The sequence below is a fragment of the Narcine bancroftii genome, chromosome 3, assembly GCF_036971445.1.
Source record: "Narcine bancroftii isolate sNarBan1 chromosome 3, sNarBan1.hap1, whole genome shotgun sequence".
Classification (NCBI taxonomy): Eukaryota; Metazoa; Chordata; class Chondrichthyes; order Torpediniformes; family Narcinidae; genus Narcine; species Narcine bancroftii.
Genome location: NC_091471.1, coordinates 109,980,337 through 110,005,261, shown reverse-complemented (window position 1 = coordinate 110,005,261; position 24,925 = coordinate 109,980,337). Strand labels below are relative to the sequence as shown.

Genomic DNA, 24,925 nt, shown 5'->3' with positions numbered 1-24,925 from the left:
ACATCCTTGGGGTGTGCCTGTGTTGATAATCAGTCAGGAGGAGATATTGTTTCCAATTCATACTGTGGTCTTCCAAAGAGAAAATCGAGGATCCAGTTGCAGAGTGGGATACAGAGGCCTAGAGTTTGTAGCTTCTTGACCAGCACTGAGGGAATAATGGTATTGAAGGCCAAGTTGTAGTTGATGAAATGTAGCCATTATATATGAATTGCTGTTTTCAAGGTGATCTAGATCTGAGTGGAGAGCCAGCGATATTGCTCTGCTGTGGAGCGATTGTGACGATAGGTGAATTGCACTGGGTCCAGATCCACTTAATTCAGGCCATGACCAGCCTCTCAAAGCATTTCATCGCAAAAGAAGTTAGTGCTACTGGGCAATAGTTATTGAGGCAGCTCCCACTACTATTTGGCCTCCATTGACATTTGCAGAAACTTTAGGATTTTAGGGAATTTATGAAGATGTTTCTGCCTCCAACTAGGAGTAATTATCCCAGCAAAAGAAATATAAGGGAATTTTTAAAAATATTTCCTTTACTATTATGTAATAAATATTATAATAATTAGTCTATTTCTATTATTTGAGCTATATTTTAAATTGTAACATCAGGGACCAATTGCCCTTGGAACAGGAATTTCCCTCGATCAGCAATTAGTTTTATCATTAAGCACACATCACATAAAGAAATTATTATTGTGGAAATTTGAAAATTTTAATCTTATGCATTATTTATGTTTTTCTTGTTTTATTGTAAATGTCTGTGTTCTTTATATTTGATCCTGTAGATTCAGTCCTACAGCAGCCCTGTCTGATGATACAGGGTAAGTGGTTACTTGAATTTAAAAATAAGGAATTGCATGGCTTGATCAATATTCACAACTTCTTACTAAACCACCAAGAATAACGTGTTTGTTTAAGCTTGTGTGATTAACTGACTTGACTCTATGTAGCAATATGCAATCCTTTGCACAAGAAACAGGTGAATTTCCACTGATAAAAACAAAACCAAATTCAAGAAGAATACAATTTGGAGTTCTTAATGTATGCCAGTTCCTATTAAGTCATTGTGAAATAAATGTCCACGTGTATTTTCCCTATCCACAGACTTAAAAACTTTTGTAGTTCTAATTCAATTCCTGTTGTATCTGTGATTATTAAGTATAACAGCAAATTATTTCATAATTAAAAACTGATTACCCTGAAAGGCAGGCAGAGATTTAGGTTTTGAATGGGTTGGGTGAGGAGTTATGGCTAAGAAGTGGTAATGTTCGTGGGAGGGATCATAAAGTATCTGGAATGCATTTTATTCTTTGGCTGGGTTTGTATTACGCCCACACATATGAAATATGTTTTCTGTATTATACTTTCATCTTACAAAAAGTGAACTAAATATGTTCTTAATAATCCTGTGCAAAATTTTCAAAAAAAATTCTATATGTGTTTGATGAAAGGATAATTTTCAGGGCTAGGGGAAAAAAGTTTGGAGTGGAACTAATTGGATAGCTCAGCCAAAAAGCCAGTAGAATTTTGTGTTGTGCATGAGATAAAAATTGTTGTTTTAACTCAAGGTTAAAGGTGCAAGGAGTTGGTGAGGGGAGTGGATGGTGGAAGAGAGCCTCAGTGTAAGGGGTAAGGTTTTGGAATGTGGAGGATGGTACATTGAAACCTATTTCTTGAGCAACTGTTTTTCCCTGCTGCTACATGTGAACTTGGTTAATGATATTTTGCATGCCTACAAACAACTTCATGTTCTGAATTTACTTTGTGAAACTGAATTTGAAGCTCTGAGCTTTTCTCAGCAGTCATAGAAAGTGGATGCCTACATCTTCATGAATGTTTCAATGAAATACTCAGAGCATGTCATTAATCTGTTTGGACCATGTGTTAAATCACAATAAAGCTAAATCAAAAGATGAAACTCGGGAAGAATAACCGTTCAGCTCAAAGTGGTGTGCTCTTGGTGTACAGTGGTTGAAGTTTTCTTTCAAATTATTGGAAATTAATTTGACATTATATCCACAACAACTTAAATAACAGAGAAAGGAAGTATCTTGTTTCTCTGCCCTATTTTTCTTAACCAAGCATTTGGTTTTTGGTTCTTCCCTGACTCTCAGTCAAAGTACCTGACAAAATGCTTTCAGATGTTCTCTGACTAAAATAGCTAAAATAACTTTACAAATTTATAAAAACAGCTTGTGATAAAATGTAACGGGAAATACAGCTGCCAGTAGATTATTTAGCAAAAATGCAAAACAAGAGTAGTAAAAATTTGAGTTTACAATTGTAGACTTTATAATTTCAAGAGGTAAACAGGAATTTTCTCCCAAAATAAGAGCAGGCTTCATAATAAAGATTCTGTAAAATAACAGGTTTTTAGATTTTAATCTAAATTAATCTTCTGTGAACCAATGAAAGTATTGTGTGCAGTTGTGCTCAATATAGGAAGGATGTTGAAACATTGGAGAGGATCCAGAAGCAGTTGATCAGGATGTTTCCTCTATTGGTTGTTTAACCTGTGAAGTGAGTGAAGACAAATGTGGATTGTTTTTCCTGAAGCATCAGAGACAAAAGGGCGACCTGATAGAAGTATATAAAATGATGAGAGGCACAGTCAGTGTCACTTTTCCAAGGTGGTGGTTTCAAATAGCAGAGGATATAAATTTGAGATGGGCGGGAGGAAGTTTAAAGGCAAGTTTATTCATATGGAAAGGTGTAGATGCCAGATTGTGCTTCCAGGGATGGTGATAGAAGCAGATACAATAGCTCAGCTTAAGAGATAATTATACAGGCACATGAACAGGCAGAGAATAGAGGGATATAGACCATGGGCAAACAGATGGGATTGTTTAATTTGGCATCATGGTTGATACAGTGGGTGAAGGGCCTGTTCCCAAGCGAACTTTCTATATTTTCTGTTTTTCTTTGATATGTGACAGTTAAACCTTTGTTCATGTACACCTGATGTTGTCCAGCTTTAAAGCTGTCTCATCCCTATGTCCTTTATCCTCAGTTCATACTAATTTGATGATGCTGAATCCTGAATTGCATGGATTCCATACATTCAGCCAGATAATAAAGTGTATCAAGCACTCAAACTCAATGCATTGCGTGTTCGAATGTCATGTTGAGCTTGTCCATTTGCATGACTTTTCATTTGACTTTCATTCTCCTAAACACAATAAAGAGCAATCATGACTAAGCTGTTAAATCTCAACCAATGGGTAGTGTAGATAATGAGAAAATTCTCTGATTACGAGAAAGCATAGGTTGAAGGTTAAGTGGTCAGAGATTTGGAGATTTACGGAATTTTTCATGCAGAGCAGTGTTGAAACCAGGAACTCGCTGCCTACAAAGGTGATGGAGATAGGTACTGTCTCAAGAGTATTTAGATGAAGAGTTGCAGTGTAATGGCTGAAGGATTAGGGTCAAGTGCTGGGAAAGGGGATTAACATTGATCAGTGCATGGCAAACACAAGAAGAGCTGATGTTGGAATCTTGAACAAACAAAAGGAAGCTGGAGGGAATTAGCATGTCAGGCAATGTCAAGGGACAGAAATAGACTGGACTGCCAATGGTTCAAGACTGGCTCTTTTTCTCAGTACGAGTTTGCCTATCGGGTGTATTGTCATATTGTAAGGTAAAAACATCATGAGATGGGACCGGAGAAGGAGTCACCCAGTACTAAGGAGTAACAGAATGCAGATGTAACCTTGTACACTCAAGATAAGCTTTGCACTAACAAGAATGATGTGCAGCAGACTAACAGAGAAGGATAGCAACAGTTTATTCATTGGACAATGTCATGGTATGATAATTTACTAAGTACGTATCCTGAGGTATAAAAAAAAACACCACTTGCTGATAACGGCAGAATGCGCCTTCTCCAACTAACACTGTTAGTTGCAAGTGTTACAATCCGGCAATAAAGAACAAAGAACCTTGATTTCGACTCAGTCTGGTGTCTGACTCACTCATTCATGAACAAAGCAGACCTAACACATATACAACATAAAGATGAACCGAAGTTCTGAATTGCTGCAGGCAATAACAATATTATAAATTGAACAATATACCTTGAGTCAGAAAAATAAATATTAAAAAATGAAACATAAGTATTTGTATTTGCAGTTAATACAAGAAAAATGATGTTTCAAAAGTACATACAGAAATTTTGGTAATCCAAGAATAGCTAATAGTTAGGGTTAGGGTATTATGGCGAGATTCAAGAGCTTGATTGATGATGGGGAAAAAAAAAACTGTTCTTGAACCTAAAGGTGCCAGACTTCAGGCTTCTCTGGTAAAGAAGAGAGGCTGCAGCTGCTGAAAAACTGTGACAACACACCAGTTGCTGGAGGAACTCAGTGGACCAGGCCGCATCCATGGAAGGCAAAAGATAGCGAACATTTCAGGCCAAAACCCTTTATCATGAATTTTGATGCCCATGATAGACCTAGCTAGATTTGCCACTTTTTGCACTTCATTTGTAACGAAAGGAAGTTGATGAGCTGAAAATGTTAATACGAGCAGAAAAAAATTGTAAATTTAAAACTCCACTGGTCTTGAAGGCGATCTTATAAGATAGACTTAGGATCAGTACCCATGGATTGGAGGGTAGCTAATGTTACCCTACTATTTAAAAAGGGGGGTAGAGAAAAAGCGGGGAATTATAGGCCAGTGAGCCTTACATCAGTAGTGGGCAAAATGATGGAATCCATGATTAAGGATGTAATAGCAGAGCATATGACTAGCAGAGAAGGGATCGGACAGAGTCAACATGGATTTACAAAAGGTAAATTGTGCTTGACAAATCTATTGGAGTTCTTTGAGATGGTGACAGGTAAAATAGATGGGGGAGAGCCAGTGGATGTACCTGGACTTCCAAAAGGCCTTCGATAAGGTCCCGCATCAATGACTGGCTTCCAAAATTGAGGCTCATGGGATTGGGGGCAAAGTATTGATGTGGATTGAGAACTGGCTGGCAGGTAGAAGACAGAGAGTGGGGATAAATGGCTCATTTTCTGATGGCAGTGGGGTGCCACAGGGATCTGTACTGGGACCCCAGCTGTTCACAATTTACATTAATGATCTGGATGAGGGGATTGGATGTAATATCTCCAAATTTGCAGATGACATTAAGCTTGGAGGGGTTGTGTGCACGGAAGAGGGGGTCAGGAAGCTCCAGTGTGATTTGGATAAATTGAGGGACTGGGCAGATACATGGCAAATGCACTACAATGTGGATAAATGTGAGGTTATCCACTTTGGTAATACAAACCAGAGGGCAGATTACTATTTGAATGGCAATAGATTAAGAGATGGAGAAGTGCAAAGAGACCTAGGGGTACTTGTACACCAGTCTCTGAAGGCGAACATGCAGGTACAGCAGGCGGTTAAAAAGGCAAATGGTATGTTGGCCTTCATATCAAGAGGATTTGAGTATAGGAACAAGGATACCTTACTGCAGCTGTACAGGGCCTTGGTGAGACCCCACCTGGAGTATTGTGTGCAGTTTTGGTCACCTTATCTAAGGAAGGATGTTCTTGCAATGGAGGGAGTGCAGAGGCGATTCACCAGGCTGATACCTGGAATGGCAGGAATGACTTATGAGGAAAGATTGCGCAAATTGGGATTGTACTCGCTGGAGTTTAGAAGATTGAGAGGGGATCTCATAGAGACATATAAAATTCTGGCAGGACTGGACAGAATGGATGCAGATGGGATGTTTCCAATGATGGGAAAATCCAGAACCCGGGGCCATGGTTTGAGGACAATAGGCAAACCATTTAGGACCGAGATGAGGAGGAATTTCTTTACCCAGAGGGTGGTGAATCTGTGGAATTCATTGCCACAGAGGACAGTAGAGGCAGGTTCGTTAAATATATTTAAGAGGGAATTAGATCTATTTCTTCAGTATAAGGGTATTAAAGGTTACGGAGAGAAGGCGGGGACGGGGTACTGAACTTTAAGATCAGCCATGATCTCGTTGAATGGCGGAGCAGGGTCGAATGACCTACTCCTGCTCCTATCTTCTATGTTTCTATGTGTGTTTTGTTGTGCAGAAGATCAGTTGAGAACAATCATTCTCCTGTTTGGCAAAATTACCTGAACGACACTCCTCAGATATTGTAGATTTGAGCAATTAAAATAACAGCAGTTAAATACAGGAAAGGGGTAATAACATCTTAACTGGGGACGTCTGGAGAGTTCAGAGGTTCAAGTAATAAGCTTTTTAAATCATTTAATTTTCATTCTTGAGTTTACTGTTGACTTTTGAATAAAGAAAAAAAATGAAGGGGAGCTGTAGGTGATCAAGAGTAGAAGACATGTATGTTGAAAAAACAGTCACCTTCAGTGGTGCTGAGATTATCGAATTGCCTAGGACATTAGCTTTAGGTATCCTATGTTTCAGTGCTTGCACTAGTTAAGATATGATGGATAACTTTTTTTAAAAAACTTTATTTATTCGTTCAAAAAACAAATAATATATGACATATACAGCAATTAAACATGAACATGAACTTTTTTCTATAAAAATAGAAAAAAAGAAAAGATCCCCCCCCCTTCAGCCAACTCTCCTAAGGAGAGCCATAAAGAAAGAAAAAATAAAGAATATTAAAAAAACTTTAAATATACATCTTAAAACCTAATTAATATAAATTTAAATGTAAATATTCCAAGTATAACCGCCACTTATTAATTAAAAAATTATAATTATCATGCAAAACATACATAATTTTTTCCATTATTAAACAATATTTCATCTCATTATGCCATCTATTAATATCAATCATATTTGTATCTTTCCATGTACTAGCAATATATTTTTTCGCTACGGATAAAGCTAAATATACAAAAGCAAGCTGAAACTTATCTAATCCCAAGCCTTTCAGAGGTTGGAAACTACCCAATAAAAATACTGTTGGATCTAAAACTATTTTAATCTTATACAGATATTCTAAAAATGATTGAATTTTCTTCCAAAAAGATTGTATATGTATACATGACCAAACAGCATGAAAAAAAGTTCACCACATCTAAAACACAAATCTGATTCATTATAACCATATTTTTTAAATTTTTCAAGTGTCAAATATAATTGATGTAAAAACTTGTAATTAATCATTGCATAACATGCATTTATCAATCTAGTTACACTATCATAACAGATATCTAACCCATCATCTTCAGAAAAAAAAATAAAACCAATATCCACTTCCCATTTAATTTTAGATCTATCCCAACCCTTTTTATCCATACCATCCTGTAATATTTGATACATAAATGAATATAATCCTTTTCTGGTACCTTCATAAGAGAAGTCTCAAATTTAGTCATTTTAGGTAAAGATCGAATTTGATAATAAAGAAACAAAGAATTCTTATCAATACCAAAATCTTCCCTCATCTGATTAAAAGATAAAAACTTACCCTCTTTAAAACAATCTCCCAAATTTTTCACACCTTCAAATCTCCAAAGCAATAAACTTTGATTATGTATTGAAAAAGAAATAAGTTGATTATTATACAACAGAGTCAAAGCCAATACTTTACCCCTAGAACCTATCATTTTATTTTTCTTTATCCATAACTTCATTAAATGTTTTAGTATAGGCAAATTATATTGTTGTAACAAATTTATATTCCACCTAAACAAAAATTGATGTATTTCAAATTCAGAAATATTTGCCATTTTAATTTTAGCCCAACTAGGAGGCCATACCAAATTCATCAATGAACTAATAAATTTAAGTTGCTTCATAATAATTTTGAAAATGTGTAAAGCGTAATCCCCCTAACTCATATTTCCAAGTTAATTTATTCAAAGCTACTCTCGAAAATTTACCCCTCCATAAAAACTCCCTAACCATTTTATTTACATCTCGAAAAAAGATTTTATCAAGTAAATATGGAATAGATTGAAACAAATATTGATACGCGGAAAGATATTCATTTTAATTGTATTTATCCTTCCCATCAAATTAATAGGTAACTCTTTCCATTTAATCAAATCAGTTTTAATTTTTTTCATTAATGGAGCATAATTTAATTTATATAAAGAATGATAATTAACATTCAAAATTACACCCAGATATTTAATTCGATCAGTCCACTTCAAATTAATAATATTCTTATAAACTGAATAATCTCCTTCACTTACCGGTAATATTTTCTTTTTTCCCCAATTAACTTTATATCCAGAAAGATATCCATATTGTATTAAACATTCCTTCAAATGCAAAAGTGACTGAGCTGGGTTTATTAAATACACCAATACATCATCAGCAAATAAATTAATTTTATACTCCTCATCTAAAACTTTCATACCTTGTATCTATGTATTTTGTCTCATCAACTGTGGTAAAGGTTCAATCACTAACGCAAACTTAAAAGATTCCAAAATCAAACCATTCGTCAACACTCTAGCTACCCGTTTACTAAATAGAGCCCTAATCCAACCAATAAAAGAAGGACCAAACTTAAATTTCTCCAAAACTTTAAACAAAAAATTCCATTCAACTCTATCAAATGCTTTTTCTGCATCTAAGGATATCATCATCGGATGATCTAAAGATTGTCGAAATTTATTAATCAAAATAATCACGCGCAAAATGTTATCTGAAGCATATCTATTCTTTATAAAACCTGTTTGATCAATATGAATCAACTTTGGCCAATCTATTCGCTAATATTTTAGCTATTATTTTATAATCTACATTTAACAACAAAATTGGTCTATATGAAGATACCTTCAAAGGATCTCTATCTTTTTTAGGAATTACTGTAATTAAAGCACTAGAACAAGATTCAGGTAAATCATAATGTTCTCCAACTTGACGTAATACATCCCCAAACACTGTAGATAAATCATCATAAAAATTCTTTATAAAATTCAACTGAAAATCCATCATTACCAGGCGATTTACTGTTCGGCATTTCCAGCATAGCCATTTTAATTTCTGAATTAGTAAATGGTTCTTCTAACTCCTGTATATCTCCATCCTCTAATATCGGTAAATTCAACTGTGATTTAAAAAAATCAATCGATCCAGTTTCCTGTTTTCCTTCAGATGTATATAACTTTTTATAAAATGAATAAAATTCATCATTAATCTCATGAGGTTTATAAGTAATAAAAGAATTCCATCTAATAGTTCTCGATATCTGTTCTTTCTTTAATTGCCATGCCAATACCTTATGTGCTTTCTCTCCCCATTCGTAATACCGTTGATTAGTCCTATTAATCACACATTCAAATTGATAAGATTGCAAAGTATTATATTTCAATTTCAGCCTAGATAATTCTATTTTCTGATCTTCTGTAGCATCTTTCTGAAATTCCTTTTCTAACTCATCGATCTGCTTCTCTAATTCAAGACTGATTTAATCGATTCTTTTTTATTTTAGAAGTATAACTAATTATTTGTCCTCTCAAATAGGCTTTCATAGCATCCCATAATACAAACTTACTTTGAACAGAATTAGAATTTTCTTTCCAAAAGAATTAATTTGATTTTTCAAAAAATCAATAAATTCCATCGACGGCACCCCGACTTCTTCAGGGGTTCGCCGCTGGTCTCAGCCCCCCGCCCCCACCGCCCCGTTTCTTGTTGTTTTCTCATCAATTCACGAAGAAAAACAATTTCTTCAGATTGAAATGCTACCTGATGCATTTCCAACAATGGAGTCATCTACCTGCATGCTCCCTCCATTGAAATCGAAAAGCTTTCCAAATCAGGGTCCATTTCTTGGGAACACGCACCTTCTTCCGGAGAATGGGTAATTCCAGCGCCATCCTTCATTTGGTGAGCAATAGATTTTTTTTCAGCCCCCATAGGCGATCTTTGGGGTTTAGGCAATTAAGAAATTGAGCCTGGGGCTGTTTCAAGTCGTCTAGGCCCCAGATCTTCAACACTTCGAAAATGTAACTTCTTATGAACTTGAGGTTTAGTCTTTTTTACCATTAGTGGTCATAATAATTCCTTAATACTTTAAAATAAAATTTTAAAAGTTTAAACTTGAAAACAAAGGGTTAAAAAACGGGTATTTAGAAGTCTGGCCAGAGAGGTCAAAATTGCACGTCTAGACTCTACGCCCTTGCCACGCCCCCACGATGGATAACTTCAGACATCTGCAATGTACATTGGCTCTCATCTTTCGCAAAGCTGCTTTACTTCTAAAAGAAATGAAATAAATATCAACCAGTGAATTTATAACAATCCCCTTCAAGCCATACGTCCAAACATATTTGCCATACGATTGTCTTCATATCACAGGAATACTTATAATTACTATCATCTGCCCGATGTAACTATGAACGTTGGTACATCATGGCATGTACCAATGAGCCCTTTAAAAGATAGCCCTTCTTTCATTAGTTATTTCATCTGTTGTGTGACAACAGATTTAATACAGGTTGTAATTGTGGTTGAATCTATGTGGTGGCTCATTTGATGACTGTATTGTGTTAAACATTGCACAAGTTTTATTGATTGCATGAAAATAAACTCATCTCAAGTGCTGATTGACACTTTTTGGCTTATTATATGTTTCATATTTCATACAGCTTGGCTTGCAACATTTCATTTCCTTTTAACAAATTCAGTGCAAAAAAATTATGCAACCAATTCCCATGTTGTTTTAACCTTTGTGAATGAATTGAGGCCAAACCAACCTGCAGTTTTCCAGTTGGACCTCTCCTTCGCAATCGGAAATCACACCACATAATGTGCAGAATGGCTTTGAGCATTAAAACATTATCCATCTGTTTTTAACTGAAGACATTAGAGAAGTCAGGTCAGGGATAAATTTGTATCACCACTTTGTAGATTGTTCTTTTGTTTCGGAATTCCATTCCAGGAACATCATGATAATCCCCAAGTTCTGAATGGGTTCCCATGGCACAATTTTAGAGTTTTGTCAAAAAGTATCTTACTAAGTTATTACTTTAATATTGTAATGGCAAAATAAAACACTAGTTCCAATAGGACATTCTGAATCCAAAGAATGTAAATTTTGTGTAATTGTGTATGCCACAAACTCTGCTTTTCATTTATGGAAGGTGAATTGAAAATATTCCAAACTCATGATGGAGTGTGGAGTTTGGATCAAGTGACAGTGTACATAATTTAAAGCTGATGTGCTGTGATCTCAGAGAAATGTTTCCCAACTGCAGCAACTTTGAATATTTTAAATTCCTATTTGCAATTCGCCCTGTTTTAGATCAATTACAGATCCAAGTAAATTATCCAAAAATCTACTTGGACCTTAAACCCTTGGAATGTTGTTAAAACTATCAAATACTGATAAAAGTATCAAACAGTAACAGTTAGCTTGTTTTTTATTCATTATTGTGGGAATCCTACTGTGTCTTTACCCATAAATTTACCCCAAATGTTAATCGAGAGAAAAAGATGAACAAGATTTCATTAAATGAAGTCTAGCACCCCCGTGTGGAAGTGGACTGTACAGTAATTAATATACACTAATTGTGAAAAGTAAATGCATTATCTCACCTTCTTTAAATTGCTCTGCAGAAGTGCTAGTATGAATGACATGAGGCCAGAAGATGACAGTTCTGCACAGCCTCACAGTAAAGCACGACATGAGGAACTACACAAAGTTCACAGCCAACTTCGTGAAGATCAGGACAAATGGCAAGATGTAAGCACTAAAAATGAGACTGTTTGCCATTGCACTCCATCTGTATCTCCCATCAATGCAGACTGACCCACTCTTATTTCTACCCATCCTAACTTCTCTCTAAATTTAAAAACCTGCCTTGGGTATTATCTCCTGCCCTGCACCTTGGCGCTGGTTGTTATTGAGTGAAACATGAAAGTCTGCAGACACTGTGATTATAGTAAAAGTACAGAAATACTGGAGGAACTCAGCAGGTCCCACAGCATCCATGGAGGTAAAGATATATTACCATTTCAGGTCTGAGCCCTTATTCAAGATATGTAAAAAGCAGATAGTGCCTGAATAAAAGTAATAGCAGGGGAAGGAGTGCTGTCCAAAAGACAAAAGGTGATAATTGTATATGGAGAATATGCCTGAGGGATGAAAGAGGAGAAATGACAGGGGCAGAGGCAGGGGTTGGGGTGGGGGGTGTGCTGTTGGGTGGCTTGGCTCTGTCAATGCAGAGCAAAGTAAAAGAGACAGAGGGAAAAAGAAAGAGTGACAGACCTACAGAGTGACAGGAAAGGAAACATGAGGAGAGGGTGGCTAATTGAAATCAGAGGAGTCGATGTTAATGCCAGCTGGTTGGAGTGGATCTCGGCAGAGTATGCAGATGGTCTCAGTCTGGCAGTTCTTGAGACCACGGACAGACATGTCGGCATGGGGAAGGGGAGGGGAATTTAAATTATTGGTCTGGCACCAGAATGCAATGTACAAATATAAGAACAGGAGCATGTAAACCTCATCATCGTTATCCAAACTATAAAAATTACCGATAACACCATCCCTTGTCCATAGTTAGAAGTAATGTTTTAAATGTGTAGCTACTTGATTTGTCAGAGAGTGGTGAACTTGTCAGGCTTATTGTTGGCAGCAAATGTTTTGTACATTGTTTACTGAATTTACTCAGAAGTCGTACTAAAATGTAAGTGGTTAATGCCTCTACCCACTTGATGACAATATGCATTTTAAAGCAGCACATTATTTGTTCACCAGTGCCGAGGGAAATCATTAGGGTCAACTGATTTCATAGATATCAATAAGCAATATATATTAAACAGCAATAGCTTTTGCTACATTGCGTGGAGGTTTTCACAGGTGAAATCAGCCAAAGTAATTAACTGACTGTTAAGATAAGCCACTCTTTTCAATGCTTTTTTTTAAAAGACTTTGTGATAATTGAGTTTGTGGTTTTAGGTGGTGGCATTGCAGAGAGTTATGCATAACAATTGCAATTGATTTATTTCAGATGGTTTTGGGACAAGATGGCAGAAACTGCACTGGCTTAGATACTGGATGGTGTGCGTGTTGCCCCTTCTCCCCCCCACCCCACCCCCCCCCCCCAATCCCACCCTCCCAGGATTGATCAGTACTAACTCTAGAAGACATTCTGGCTTTAGACTTGCTTACCTAGTGTTAGCAGACCCCTAGATGTAGAGGAAGTAAATGGCCATTGGAATAAATGACCAGCAGCTGCATATAAATTGAAGGAAATATTTAAATCTCTCTTACCAAGTTCTGACTGAATTTTCACCTCAATTTCTCTGCTTCCTTTGATAGCAGTGGTCACATCATTCTGCTCATACCCAAATTGTTCACGATCTACAAGCTTAGTATCTTCCTCTTCTTCATCCTTCACCTACCGTGCTGGAATCGAAACCAGGTCACTGGCACTGTAGCCGTGTTGTGCTAACCGCTATGCTAACCATACTGCCCCATACCATGATACTGATCCATGATCCAATGCCTCACCACTGATGATGCTGATTGACCATCCAAGGCTTGACCACTGATGATATTGATCCATTGCCCAATGCCCAATCACTGATGCTGCCAGCATCTTTCCTCCCACAAATTTAGGCAGAGTCCTCTCTACTCTACCACCACCCCGCCAATCCCAGTCCTTCCTCTGACCATCCATCCCAGCAATCATGAAACACAGGATTTGGTGCTGGCTTTTGTGTTTGAGGTCTAGTCCATTGTGCATGACACCTTAGACATTCTGAGGGATAGAATTGCAATGCAGAAACATTGCATAAAACAGGCGCAAGACTTTTGCAGCACCATTTTAACATACCTTTCCCAGAACAGGATTTCCTGGCCAAGATCAAATGGCCCTGCAAGGAGACTTATCATTTCTTTAAGCTGAACAGTACAGTATAAAAACAAGAGATTGTTTGTGTTAAAAAGGATTGATGTTAAATTCCAGACATTACACTGTGAAGAGGAATGATTTTTATGCAGGATCTGGCCCGCTGGAAGAGCAGGAGAAGAAGTGCATCGCAGGATCTGATCAAACGGAAGGAGGAGCGAGATATTGTAGAAAAAATAATGAGTGGCGAGCGCAGTTTGTCAGAAAGACGGAGGAGCATTAAAACCTACAAAGAAATCGTGGAAGAAAAGTATGTTGTTTGGATAATACTTTGCCTTGAACTGATGATTTTACCAATCAATGTTTGACTGATGCTGTTGTCTTGTTCTCGACTGGGTCAGGTTTGGTGAGTATATGATGAGGAGCAGCAGGGAACAGTTTTGATCAGGAAATCTGGGTTTGTCAGAATGCTATCCAGTATTATTTGCATAGTGCCTGGCTTTCTTGGTCAGTGTGTTTTCAGTCACATTGACAGATTGGCCTCCTTGCTGGGGAGAGAATGCTTTGGCTCAATTGGTGGTCATCAGTAGGCCTGAAGAATAAAAGCAGATTTGTTGCTGCCAGACTTCTGATGCCAGGGTTAAGCAGAGGGGTAGGGACGATTCTGGTCATGAGGTTTTATTTGCTGATATGAATCCTGGCCCAGACTGAAAGGTACATTTATGGGCACTGAGGTGTGGGATTAATCCTTCATGCAACCATGTGAGGCCACATGGCTTTAATAGAGAAGAAGTTGGAGGATGGGGGGGCATTCTTGTTTCTCCTGTGCCCTGATACTGGTGTTGGTACATCTCCCTTTTGCTGCTGAATTTATAGTAGCCTGCAGCACCTGATCACACAAGATTGAACTTGGAAGATGAGTTTAATGTAATACATTAACTCTCAAATGCGCTGTAATATCATTTTCTTGTCCTACATCCGTTAAAATTGGAATTGCTTAGGTAACATAATCAGTTGCATTTTGATGAAATCTGTTACATGAACTTTGTGTAATTAAAGCAGAGGTTCTCAACCTTTTTCTTTCCACTCACTTGCCACTTTAAGTAAAATCGATGCAATCGGTGCTCTGTGATTGGTAAGGGATGGCTTAAGGTGGTATGTAGGGTGGGGGGGGGGGGGAAGGTTGAGAATCATTGCTCTAGATCCAATTGTTACTGAAATATTTTGCTTGAGAAAATTTGGTCATTGGCCCATTTCCTTTGGAGTTATGAAACCATGCACATAATGAGTCAATTATGTACGATTAATACAGTGGTTTTCCACCTTTTTCTTTCCCCCCGTATACCACCTTAAGCCATCCCTTACTAATCACAGAGCACCTATGGCATAGAGAGTACTTAAAGTGGTATGTGAGTGGAAAGAAAATGGTTGAGAACCACTGAATTAAAGTGAATAACTGATTTCCCACTTTTTTCCCTCGGTTGGTGAATTGATATGAGAAGGGGGAGAGGATGCCTTTATGTTATCTGTGGCCTTAAAAAATTGCCGATTACTTTGCCTCCTTTCTTTCAACAAGCAAGGCAACTTTTCTTTAAGCCAGTTCCTACAAGCCATTAGTTTTTCATAATAGTTTTAACATTTTAGAAATATTATTGCCACTACTGGAGCCTTGAGTCTTTTTTGCCCAGAAAAAGGAACCAATTAGTGGAGTTGAAACTGAAGTAAATGACTTATTGGTCCATTGCCATGAAACCATGTTTCCCAAGGCAATCTTCTGAGTGGCACAGACACCCATAATTAAATAGGATTTGTTGTAAATTTGCAGTGGCCTTCCGGGACGTTTGCATTGGCATCAATAAAAACTGGAAAAGAGATACAAATTCAACTTTCTTTTTGTTGGGTACAAAGAAGCATGATTTTCTTTCAAATTTGAAAAGTTGGCTGTTCCCAATGATTGCGCACCAAATCCTAGATTTGTATTTCTGTTCCTGGTCTGTTCAATGTGAGGTGCATGGATGGCAATTTCCTAGCTGACCACCTAAAAGTTAAAGTCGATCTTCAAGAACCTAATTTAACTATGTCATTTTGAAATTTGTATCACATTCAAACAAAATTTGGAAAACCAAACTGAAAGTTTAAGTAAAGATAATATTGTGGGAGCTTGAGGATAAGTGACAGTAATATCCTGTATATGCACCATTCCTATATGAAGTTTTAAAAATCCTACTGACTCTAGTTAAATACATTTTGAAACATTGTAAATTTCAGAATTACTTGGACATGACACTATAAAGCCTAGTCCAAGTAGTTGAATTTACCTGTACAGACTTAGTGTAGTGTGAAAAATCAGCAAGCAGAATCCATTGGCACTTCAAGGCTTTACAAACAGCCTCTACCAGACTCGTTTTTCTTGCTGCATTTTTATCTTAAAATCTCAAGAGGTGTGTAGGGTAACTGGCCACTGAAAATTGTCCCAATGTGAAGATGAGTCTTAGCATTTGGAGATGAGAATGTAGGGAGAATAAAATTTGGATAAACGTAGGATTAATGCAAGTGGGTGGTTGATCGTGGGATCCCTGTGAGCCAAAAGGCCTGTTTTCTTGTTCTATGACTAAATGTTTTCATGTACTCTCAACTGGTTATTTTCCTTGCACAGTATTGGCGGCAAATTTTCTTGCTAGATAATGAGGGAGGAAACTTCTTGACAAAGGCATCAGTTAATGGAGAGTCAAATTGAATTAAAACCAACTGCAACTCATCATGTCCTTTCAGCCAAAAATGAAGGTTTAAAAAAACATCTGTGTTTCATTTAATACAAGAAGACTGATTCAGAATTTTGGCTCTATTTTTGAATCTCAGGGAGACTAGAGAAAAAGCACTGCAAGAAGCGTATAAAAAAGCAAGGACTCCAGAAGAAGCTCAAGAAATTTTGAGGAAGTATTCACAGAGATTTATAATCAGCGAAGCTGTTCTTGAAAACCTGGAGATACCAAAATTTCTGGAGAGAAGTCAGTCAGTGGGCTCAGACTCTCCACACTCACCAACAAGAGACCCTAATTCACTGAGATACTTACGACAGCAATCATTGCCAATCCAGAAGTATACCGCCACTGTTGAGGCAGTGATTGTTCCCAGCAGCCAATCACAGACTAACTTTTCTGCAGCTGTCACAACTCCAACCAAAACTGTTACTGCCAAGGCCGTGCCGATGTTGACCCCCAAGCCGTATTCGCAACCAAAAGATTCCCAGACAGTACTGAAATCCTTTAAGGTAAGGAGATGTTGAAATCATAATCTTTGATCTTTGTTTTAATGTGCCAACTCTGTTCAAATATTAGTCTTTCCATTACATAAAAGTATTTTTAAATGAAACCAATATCAACTAATAAATGGAGTAAAAACTCTGTGCAACAAATTTGTAAACCCTTTGTTCATAATTGAGTGCCAAATTGCACCATTACTGGCAGTGTCATCATGTTGTGGTGGGTTTATGGATGATGTTTGCAGCAGGTCAAGTTGAGAAAGCTGTTTTAAATGGGTTTATTAATCGAGAGGAAAAGCAAATAAGTTATTACCAGATTAAGACAAAAATTGCTGGAACCACTCAGCAAGTCTGGCTGCTTTAGTGGAAGGAAAACAATTTCTGTTTTATTTCAGATTTCCAGCATCTGTGGTATTTGCTTTTGAACTTCTGCTGAACCATTGTAAAACAGTAATTAGTCCTCAACATGAATATTTATTTAAATTCTGGGTCCCCATTTCAGGAAGCAGGTCAAGGCTTTGGAGATTAGGTATTTCAGTGGCGAGGAAAAATGGAGAAGCTAGAATGGTTCTCATACAGTTGGACAGGTCCTCCAGCATATTGAGTCCAGGTCAACCGCTAGCAGACATGAACACTAATACCATTTTCCCTCTCACAACTTTATCAACTCCTTGAACTTCCTGTCATCCACCTTCACTGGGACAGGTTTATAGGGCCAAATCTGCCATCCAGTTTTGGGTGTGGGATAAATTGGAGCACCTGTTGGAAACCCACAGGGAGATTATGCAAGCACCATGCACCCAAAGTGTGATAGTACAGGATACTATCACCAATATTTTTTAATATATATATATTTACATATAGTAATAGTGATTGGCAGAGAGCCGTAGCCACGCCTACTGGCTCCTAACCAGACCCAGGTCATTCCGGACTTGTCGACCTCGATGTACTATGCTCCAGTCTTTTGTTAATAAAAGCCTTGATTTGAGTCAAGTCTTTGGGTCATTCGATACACTACAGTCAGGATCAAATACAGGCAGCTGCAGCTGTGTGCAGCAATATAAACCACTGTATCTTTGAGCAGAGGAAATTTGATCATAGTGTTCAAGATCATCGTTAATTTCTAAAGTTTAAAAAATTGGCTAAAGGACTGAAAATTAACATGGAATCAGAAGCAACAGGAAGAAACCTATGTTAATGCATATCTTGACCTGGAATAAAGTGTTTGAAAAAATGCATGTTAAAAGCAAATTCATTGGTAATGTACCGTGAATAAGGGTTCTGATCTGCTGAGATCTGCTGCCGGAACAGCCTGTGAATCTGTTCTGGAGCTAAGGCTGAAGTTCAGCCCTTTGATCAGCAGTGTGCTCTCCTTAGGATTCTGGCATGAGTACAACACACCATTGACATGAATGTAGAATCCATCTTCTGGGGGAAAGGTAAGAACAGCATTTATTTTGAACTGGTGTTTTATTTTGCAATGCTCCATACAGAACATCCAGCTCTGGAGTTTACTATCAAATAAGGGTCACTGGAGCTGTGAGGCAATAGTGGTATCCACTGCACCACTGTACAGCTGTCAGTCCAGAGAAGGAATTTCTGAGCAACTGTATCGTAGACCACTGCAGTTTGTCCTAAGGTGCATCTTTCCTTTGAATTGCTCTTTTGGAGGCACCATTAGCTGGGATTTTTTTTTATTCAATTTTTGGCATTTCTTTTTTTAATCAGTGACTTTAATCAGTGAAGAAATGTATGCTGTATTGTATTAAATGCTAAATTATATTCTGTGTACCTGGGAGTTTTACGGAGTCCTAGAGAATCATACAGCATGGGACAGGCCTTTCAGCCCAATGCATTCATGCCAACTAAATTGGCATTCTGGGTTAGTCCCACCTGCCTGCACGTGGTCCATATCCTTCCTAACCCATCTTTTCCATTATTAGATAAAGCTATTATTTGTCTAATTGCAGTTTTGAATATTATTTTCTATCATGGAAACTTTGTACATTATTGTTGCTTAAAACTGAGGAATAAACATCTGATTTGAATTGCTTTCTTTTATCCGTATATAATTATCAATGCAGAAAGATGGAAAGATCAGAATAAATGGAGAGACCAGGCCAACATTTTCCAGGGTGGAAGAGAATGAGTCCACATCTCCAGCACTGGCCCCACCACTCACCCAATCACAGATGTTTGAAGGTGTGGCAAGAGTGGATAATTCCCCATTACAGTTACATACGGATAACAGCAACCTTGTGTCCAAACTGGAGCAGGTTGTTATTTCTACCATAAATACTACACAGACTGAAAACACAGAGCAGGTAAGTAGGTAACCTCCATTATTCTCACACTAGGATTCTATTTTAAAACTCAAATGCTTTTTTTTAAGGCATGACTAATAAAAATTGAATTCATGATCACTGTATTTACAGGGGTTCTGGATTACAATATACAAAATAGTTTAATATTCACTTTATTATAAATAAGTAAATGTTCCTGGTTGTGAATTTTCAGAATAATTACCCCAATGGGCGCAATTTGTTTAAAATCAGTGGCAGTATCTGGTTTGAAGCCTCTAGTTTGAAGTTGACTGATATTAATCTCCCAGGGAGGTGCAATAATACATCCCCAGAAGGTGTATCCCTCGTAAGGGTTCAAATTTCAGAGTTTGATGACTTAATGAGTCATGAGATCAGTGATAAGTGCAGCCTTCAATGTAGTGCCAGCCCTAGAGGAAGCAAGTAACTTATTTTCAGAAAGTTTTCTCAGCGGGAGTACAACAAAACCCTATGGTTCCTGGGATTGCTGACTTAAACCCTGCCACAATTCACCCCAGGTACCCCCAGAGTATACCAAAGAGATATTTTCAGGTGTTAGATGCAGCAACAATGAAAAAACCGTGATACATTTCCAAATCAGGATGCTGTGCAATATGAATGTTGTGCAATCCTGTGGGTGGCTTGGAGAGAAACAGGAGGTTGTGTTCCCTGCTCCCTTTGTCCCTCTTGGTGATGGAATTTGTGTGCTTGGATGGTACCATCTGAGTATCCAGGACAAGTAACTTTATTGCATTTTATAGATTGTTCTTGTAGTGGATATGACACCACTCAGCAGGTTTCCGTTTCCTGGTTTGTGCTAAGCCTCTTGAAAATATTGTCACACTCATCCAGGCAAGTGGAGAGTATTTCATCAGAAACCTGGCATGTGCATTGTTGACTGTGTAAAGGCTTAAGAGTGTTGGGAGTGAATCATTTTCTGTAAGGTACCCAACCTCTGACCTGCTTTTGTAGCCACATGTGACTGGTTCACTTTAAATTTCGGATTACTGGCAGCACCCAGGATGTGGGTGATGGGAGGTTTAGCAATGAAAATGTCTTTAAATGTCAAAGATGGGTGGTTAGACTCAATCCTGTTAGGAATATTCATTGTGTGATACTTAACCATGCTTCTTTATCCTACAGGAGGAACACACTGATTTTACAATGGACATCACCACCACTCAGCAGCCAAGTACTGAGGATAAATCTGATCTGAAATCCTCCTCCAATGAGCTAGAACAAGAGATAGTGAATAATGCTGGTCAAGGAGGTGAGCTGCTCAATTGAAACACTGATAAATAAGCTCACATTCTGCCTTGTTCCCCCACATCTATTCTCTGGGTTTACTAGTGAGATGCTTAATGACATTTAAAGTAACACTATGATTTGATCTTCGTATCAGTATGCACAGAGGCCAGATTCTGTAAAGGTACCGAGCGAAAATGTTTCAGAAAATCTAACTTGTCAGTTGCAAAGTCTGTTCCCCATCCCTGACCACCTGGTAATCTCATGGGAGCCCAGAGACTGTTAAAAATCTTCTTTTTAGGCAGTCGCTCAGAGTCAAATCTACTTGGCCTCTCAGAAGTGGAAGATGTCTGACTGTGAATTGTTTAATGTCTGCTGGGCATTGTACACCAACCACCTCACATTCTAGACATAGCGAGGTCATAGAAACATAGATACAAAATAGCCCTTCAAGCCTGTTCCACTCTTCAATAGCATCATGGCCAATCATACTACGTACTTCAGTGCCCTCTTCCTGCTTTCTCTCCATACCTCTTGATCTCTTTAACCATAAGGTTCACATTAAACTCCCTTTTGAATATATCTAATGAAATGGCCTCAACTACTTTTTGTGATCACGAGTTCCACAAGTTCACAGTTCTTTAGAGTGAAAAAAAATCTCATCTCAGTCCTAAATGGGGTTAAGCAGGAAAGTCTGCAGATTCTGTAATTGCAAAAGTGCTGGAGAAACTAGCAGGACACACAGCATCTACAGGAAACAAAGGAATATAACCAACGTTTAGAGCCTGAGCTCTTTGTTGAGCACTATCAGTTGCCACAATAATTGCAATGACAAAGACTTGAGGGGAATGATAGGCTTTACTGCACAAAAGATTGAGTTGGCCCAGATCCAAACTAGGGAAGTGCAGAGAAGGGAAAGGTAGCCTGACCTTTATGGCCTGGGTCCCAGGGGAGGAGTCCAGGTAAGAGTGTCATCAGGGGGTGGGCCAGCCTGAGCCAATTAGCATATACAAGCCATACCATTACATTCACCCCCTTTTTTTATACAGAACGTTTCCCCCCCCCCCCCTCTTTTACACAGTGAGAGGGGAAGAGAGAGAAAAGAAATTCCTAGAGGTTTAGCTGCACCGGTGATTTCCTCCTTCTGCGGGACCACCGGAGGGCAGGCGTGTCTGAGCTTTGCTGTTTTGGAGGGGAAGCGGTCCCGGGGAGGGGGGACAGGGGAGGGAACAGTCTGGGTTGGGGTGATGCTTGGGGTCTCCCAGGAGGAAGAGTGATTTGATGCTTCCCGGAGAACCAACTCCTGGGGAGGAGAGCCAGTATTGCCTCCAGTATTGGGGTGGTCTGCTCTGCGGGGTGGGCTGTGGCAGGCATTGTGGCATTGGGATCCTCGGCCCTTGCCAGGTCTCGGATAGGCACAGTGTCCTCGTGGCCATCGGGGTATATTGTGGGTTGGCGTGTATGAGGTGTATCGCTTCCACCAGTGGATCCGTCTTATGGCCCCTTGCATGTCTCTGTAGCAGGACCGGCCCTGGAGTTGCCAACCAAAGAGGAATGGAGGCACCATTCACCGATCTCCTAGGGAAAACAAAGAAATGTTCATGTGGGGTGGTGTTAGTCGCAGGAGCGATCAGATGGCGTGAAGCGGTTCGGGCAAAATATCCGGCCAGCGGGACACTGGCATGATTTTGGACCTAAGGGCCAGGAGCACCGCCTTCCAGACAGTGGCATTTTCCCTTTCCACCTGGCCATTACCCCTGGAGTTATAGCTGGTGGTCCTGCTGGTGGCTATGTCTCTGGCCAGGAAGTACTGTCACAGTTCCTCACTCATGAACGAGGTCCCCCGTACTTGGGGTACCCGAACAGTGTGAAGATACTGCACAGTACCTTGATTACCATCACCGAGGTCATATCCAGGCAGGGAATGGTAAAGGGGCATGTGGCCTTGATGAGGTGTGCCTTTTCGGGCCGGTAGAACTGTGGTTTACATTCATCGCAGATCTGGCAGCGTCTGGTCGTGGACCAGATATCCTCAATGGAATCTTAATGAAGGGGTACAACCTTGTGACTCCGGGGTGGCACAAACTGTTGTGGAGGGTCTGGAGACGGTCAAGATGCACGCTGGCGCACGTCCCCCAGGATAGGGCGTCTAAGGAATCGTTGAGTTTACCTGGTTGGTACAAGATGTCGTAATTATAGGTGGAGAGCTCAATCCTCCACCTAAGAAACTTGTCATTCTTGATTTTACCTCACTGTTTAGTATTAAACATGAAGGCCACGGCCCTCTGGTTTGTCAGCAAGGTAAAACGTTTCCAAGGCAGGAAATGTCGCCAGTGGCACACCGCCTCAATGATCGCCTGGGCCTCTTTCTCGACCGAGGAATGACTTACCTCAGGACCGTGCAGGGTGCAGAAGAAAAAAGCTACTGTCCTGCCTGCCTGGTTAAGAGTGGTGGCCAGTGTGAAATCAGAGGTGTCGCTCTCCACCTGAAACAGGATGGACTCGTCCACAGCATACATTGTGGGCTTTGCAATGTCTCCTCAGATCTGGAAGAATGCAGCTTGGGCTTCCGCCAATAATGGGAAAGTTGTGGACTTAATCAGGGGGTGGGCTTTATCAGCGTAATTGGGCACCCATTGTGCATAATAGGAAAACATCCCCAGGCACCTTTTCAGCACCTTTAGGGTGTTTGGGACTGGGAGCTCCATAAGGGGTCTCTTGCAGTCGGGGTCTGGAGCTATGACACCATGTGCCATGTGTCACGACACAACCGAGAAGGGCCAGATGGTCTGTGTTGAACACACACTTGTCCTTATTGTACGTCAAGTTGAGAGACTTGGACATACGCAAGAACTTAGCGAGGTTCGCGTCGTGGTCCCGATGGTCGTGGCCGCAGATGGTGACATTGTCGAGATATGGGAATGTCGCCTTCAACTTGTGCTCATCCACCATCCGATCCATGACCCTCTGAAAAGCAAAGACACCGTTGGTAACAACAAAAGGCACCCGCAGGAAGTGAAAAAGTCTGCCATCGGCCTCAAAACCCGTGTAGAGCCAGTCGCTCCTTTCGCGGGGCTGAGACATTGCGGATGTCTTGCCTGCCCACAGAAGTTGCACCTCAACGATCTCAGTGCTACTGCAGCTGCAGTCGGGTCTGTCGTCCCTGATGCTGACTCCCAGGATCGCAGCCCTTGTGGTGCCGCGTACTGGGTAGGCCCGCTTCTGCCTGCAATCGACTCCACGTGGTGCTTGGCCAGTTGGAGCACCCTTTTCAGCAGGAGTTGATCCTCCTCAAGGAGACGTTGTCGGATATAATCTGGCCTCAACCCCAAAACACAAGCATCCCAGACCAGGTCTTCCACGCACTGGGTCCCCAACACCGAAGCCCTGGTGTTCCCCGAACAGTCTTTTCCCAGTGTGATCAGGGCTCAGACGAACTCTTCTACCGACTCACCAGGCTGATGCTTTCTGGACGCCAGGAGGTAACGGGAGTAGACCTCGTTGATCTTGGGCGTATAGCGCCAGTAGTTCAGCCATTGCCTCTGGGTAGGTCGTGCAGCTTCTGATGGCCTGGAAAGCCCTCTGGGCGACTCTCGCCTGTAGGACCTTTAGCCTCTTTTTGTCCGAATCAACCTCTCCAGCAGCGGCCTCCAGGAAGTTGTTAAAGCAGTTGACCCACTGCTCAAAGAGCTCTGATGCACCCGGGACTTGGGGATCCACTTCTAGCCGATCGGGGTGCAGCAACTTCTCCATTACCAGAGACGTTAAAATTTTTGTGCAATAAATTGTTGGGCACTATCAGTTGCCCCAATAATTGCAATGATAAAGACTTGAGGGGAACGATAGGCTTTATTGAACAAAAGACTTGAGCTGGCCTGTATCCAAACTAGGGAAGTGCAGGGAAGGAAAGTGACCCGACCTTTATGGCCTGGATCCCAGGGGAGGAGTCCAGGTAAGAGTGTCATCAGGGGGCGGGCCAGCCCAAGCCAATTAGCATATATAATCCATACCATTACACCCTTCATCAGTCCTAAATGGCTTACCCATTATTCTAGTCTTTCCCCCTTCTTCCTATAGCTAACCTGTCTAGTTTTGTCAGAAGGTTAAATGTCTTAATGAGATCTCTTTTCATTCTTCTAAGTTCCTATGAGTAAAACCCTAGTCAATCCAGACTTTTGACATATGTCAGTCCTGCCCTCTCAGGAATCAGTGTGGTGGTGAATCTTTGCTGCACCCCTCTACAGCAAGAATGTCCTTCATCAGAATTGGAGACCAAAACAGCACTCAATGCTCAAGGTCTTTGCCTCACCAAGGCGCTATACAACTGCAG

The 24,925-nt window shown here is 39.8% G+C and overlaps 1 protein-coding gene across 2 annotated transcripts in view; it reads left to right on the top strand.

The window, feature by feature from the left end:
- Positions 1–24,925, top strand: part of limch1b (LIM and calponin homology domains 1b) — a 415,809-nt gene that overhangs the window by 314,000 nt on the left and 76,884 nt on the right. For both annotated transcript variants that reach the window (XM_069924806.1, XM_069924805.1), the window contains exons 9-14: positions 783–818; positions 11,531–11,657; positions 13,920–14,077; positions 16,627–17,038; positions 19,114–19,353; positions 20,494–20,620. In XM_069924806.1, coding sequence (XP_069780907.1) covers positions 783–818; positions 11,531–11,657; positions 13,920–14,077; positions 16,627–17,038; positions 19,114–19,353; positions 20,494–20,620 — 1,100 coding nt within the window. The remainder of the gene's footprint in view (positions 1–782; positions 819–11,530; positions 11,658–13,919; positions 14,078–16,626; positions 17,039–19,113; positions 19,354–20,493; positions 20,621–24,925) is intronic.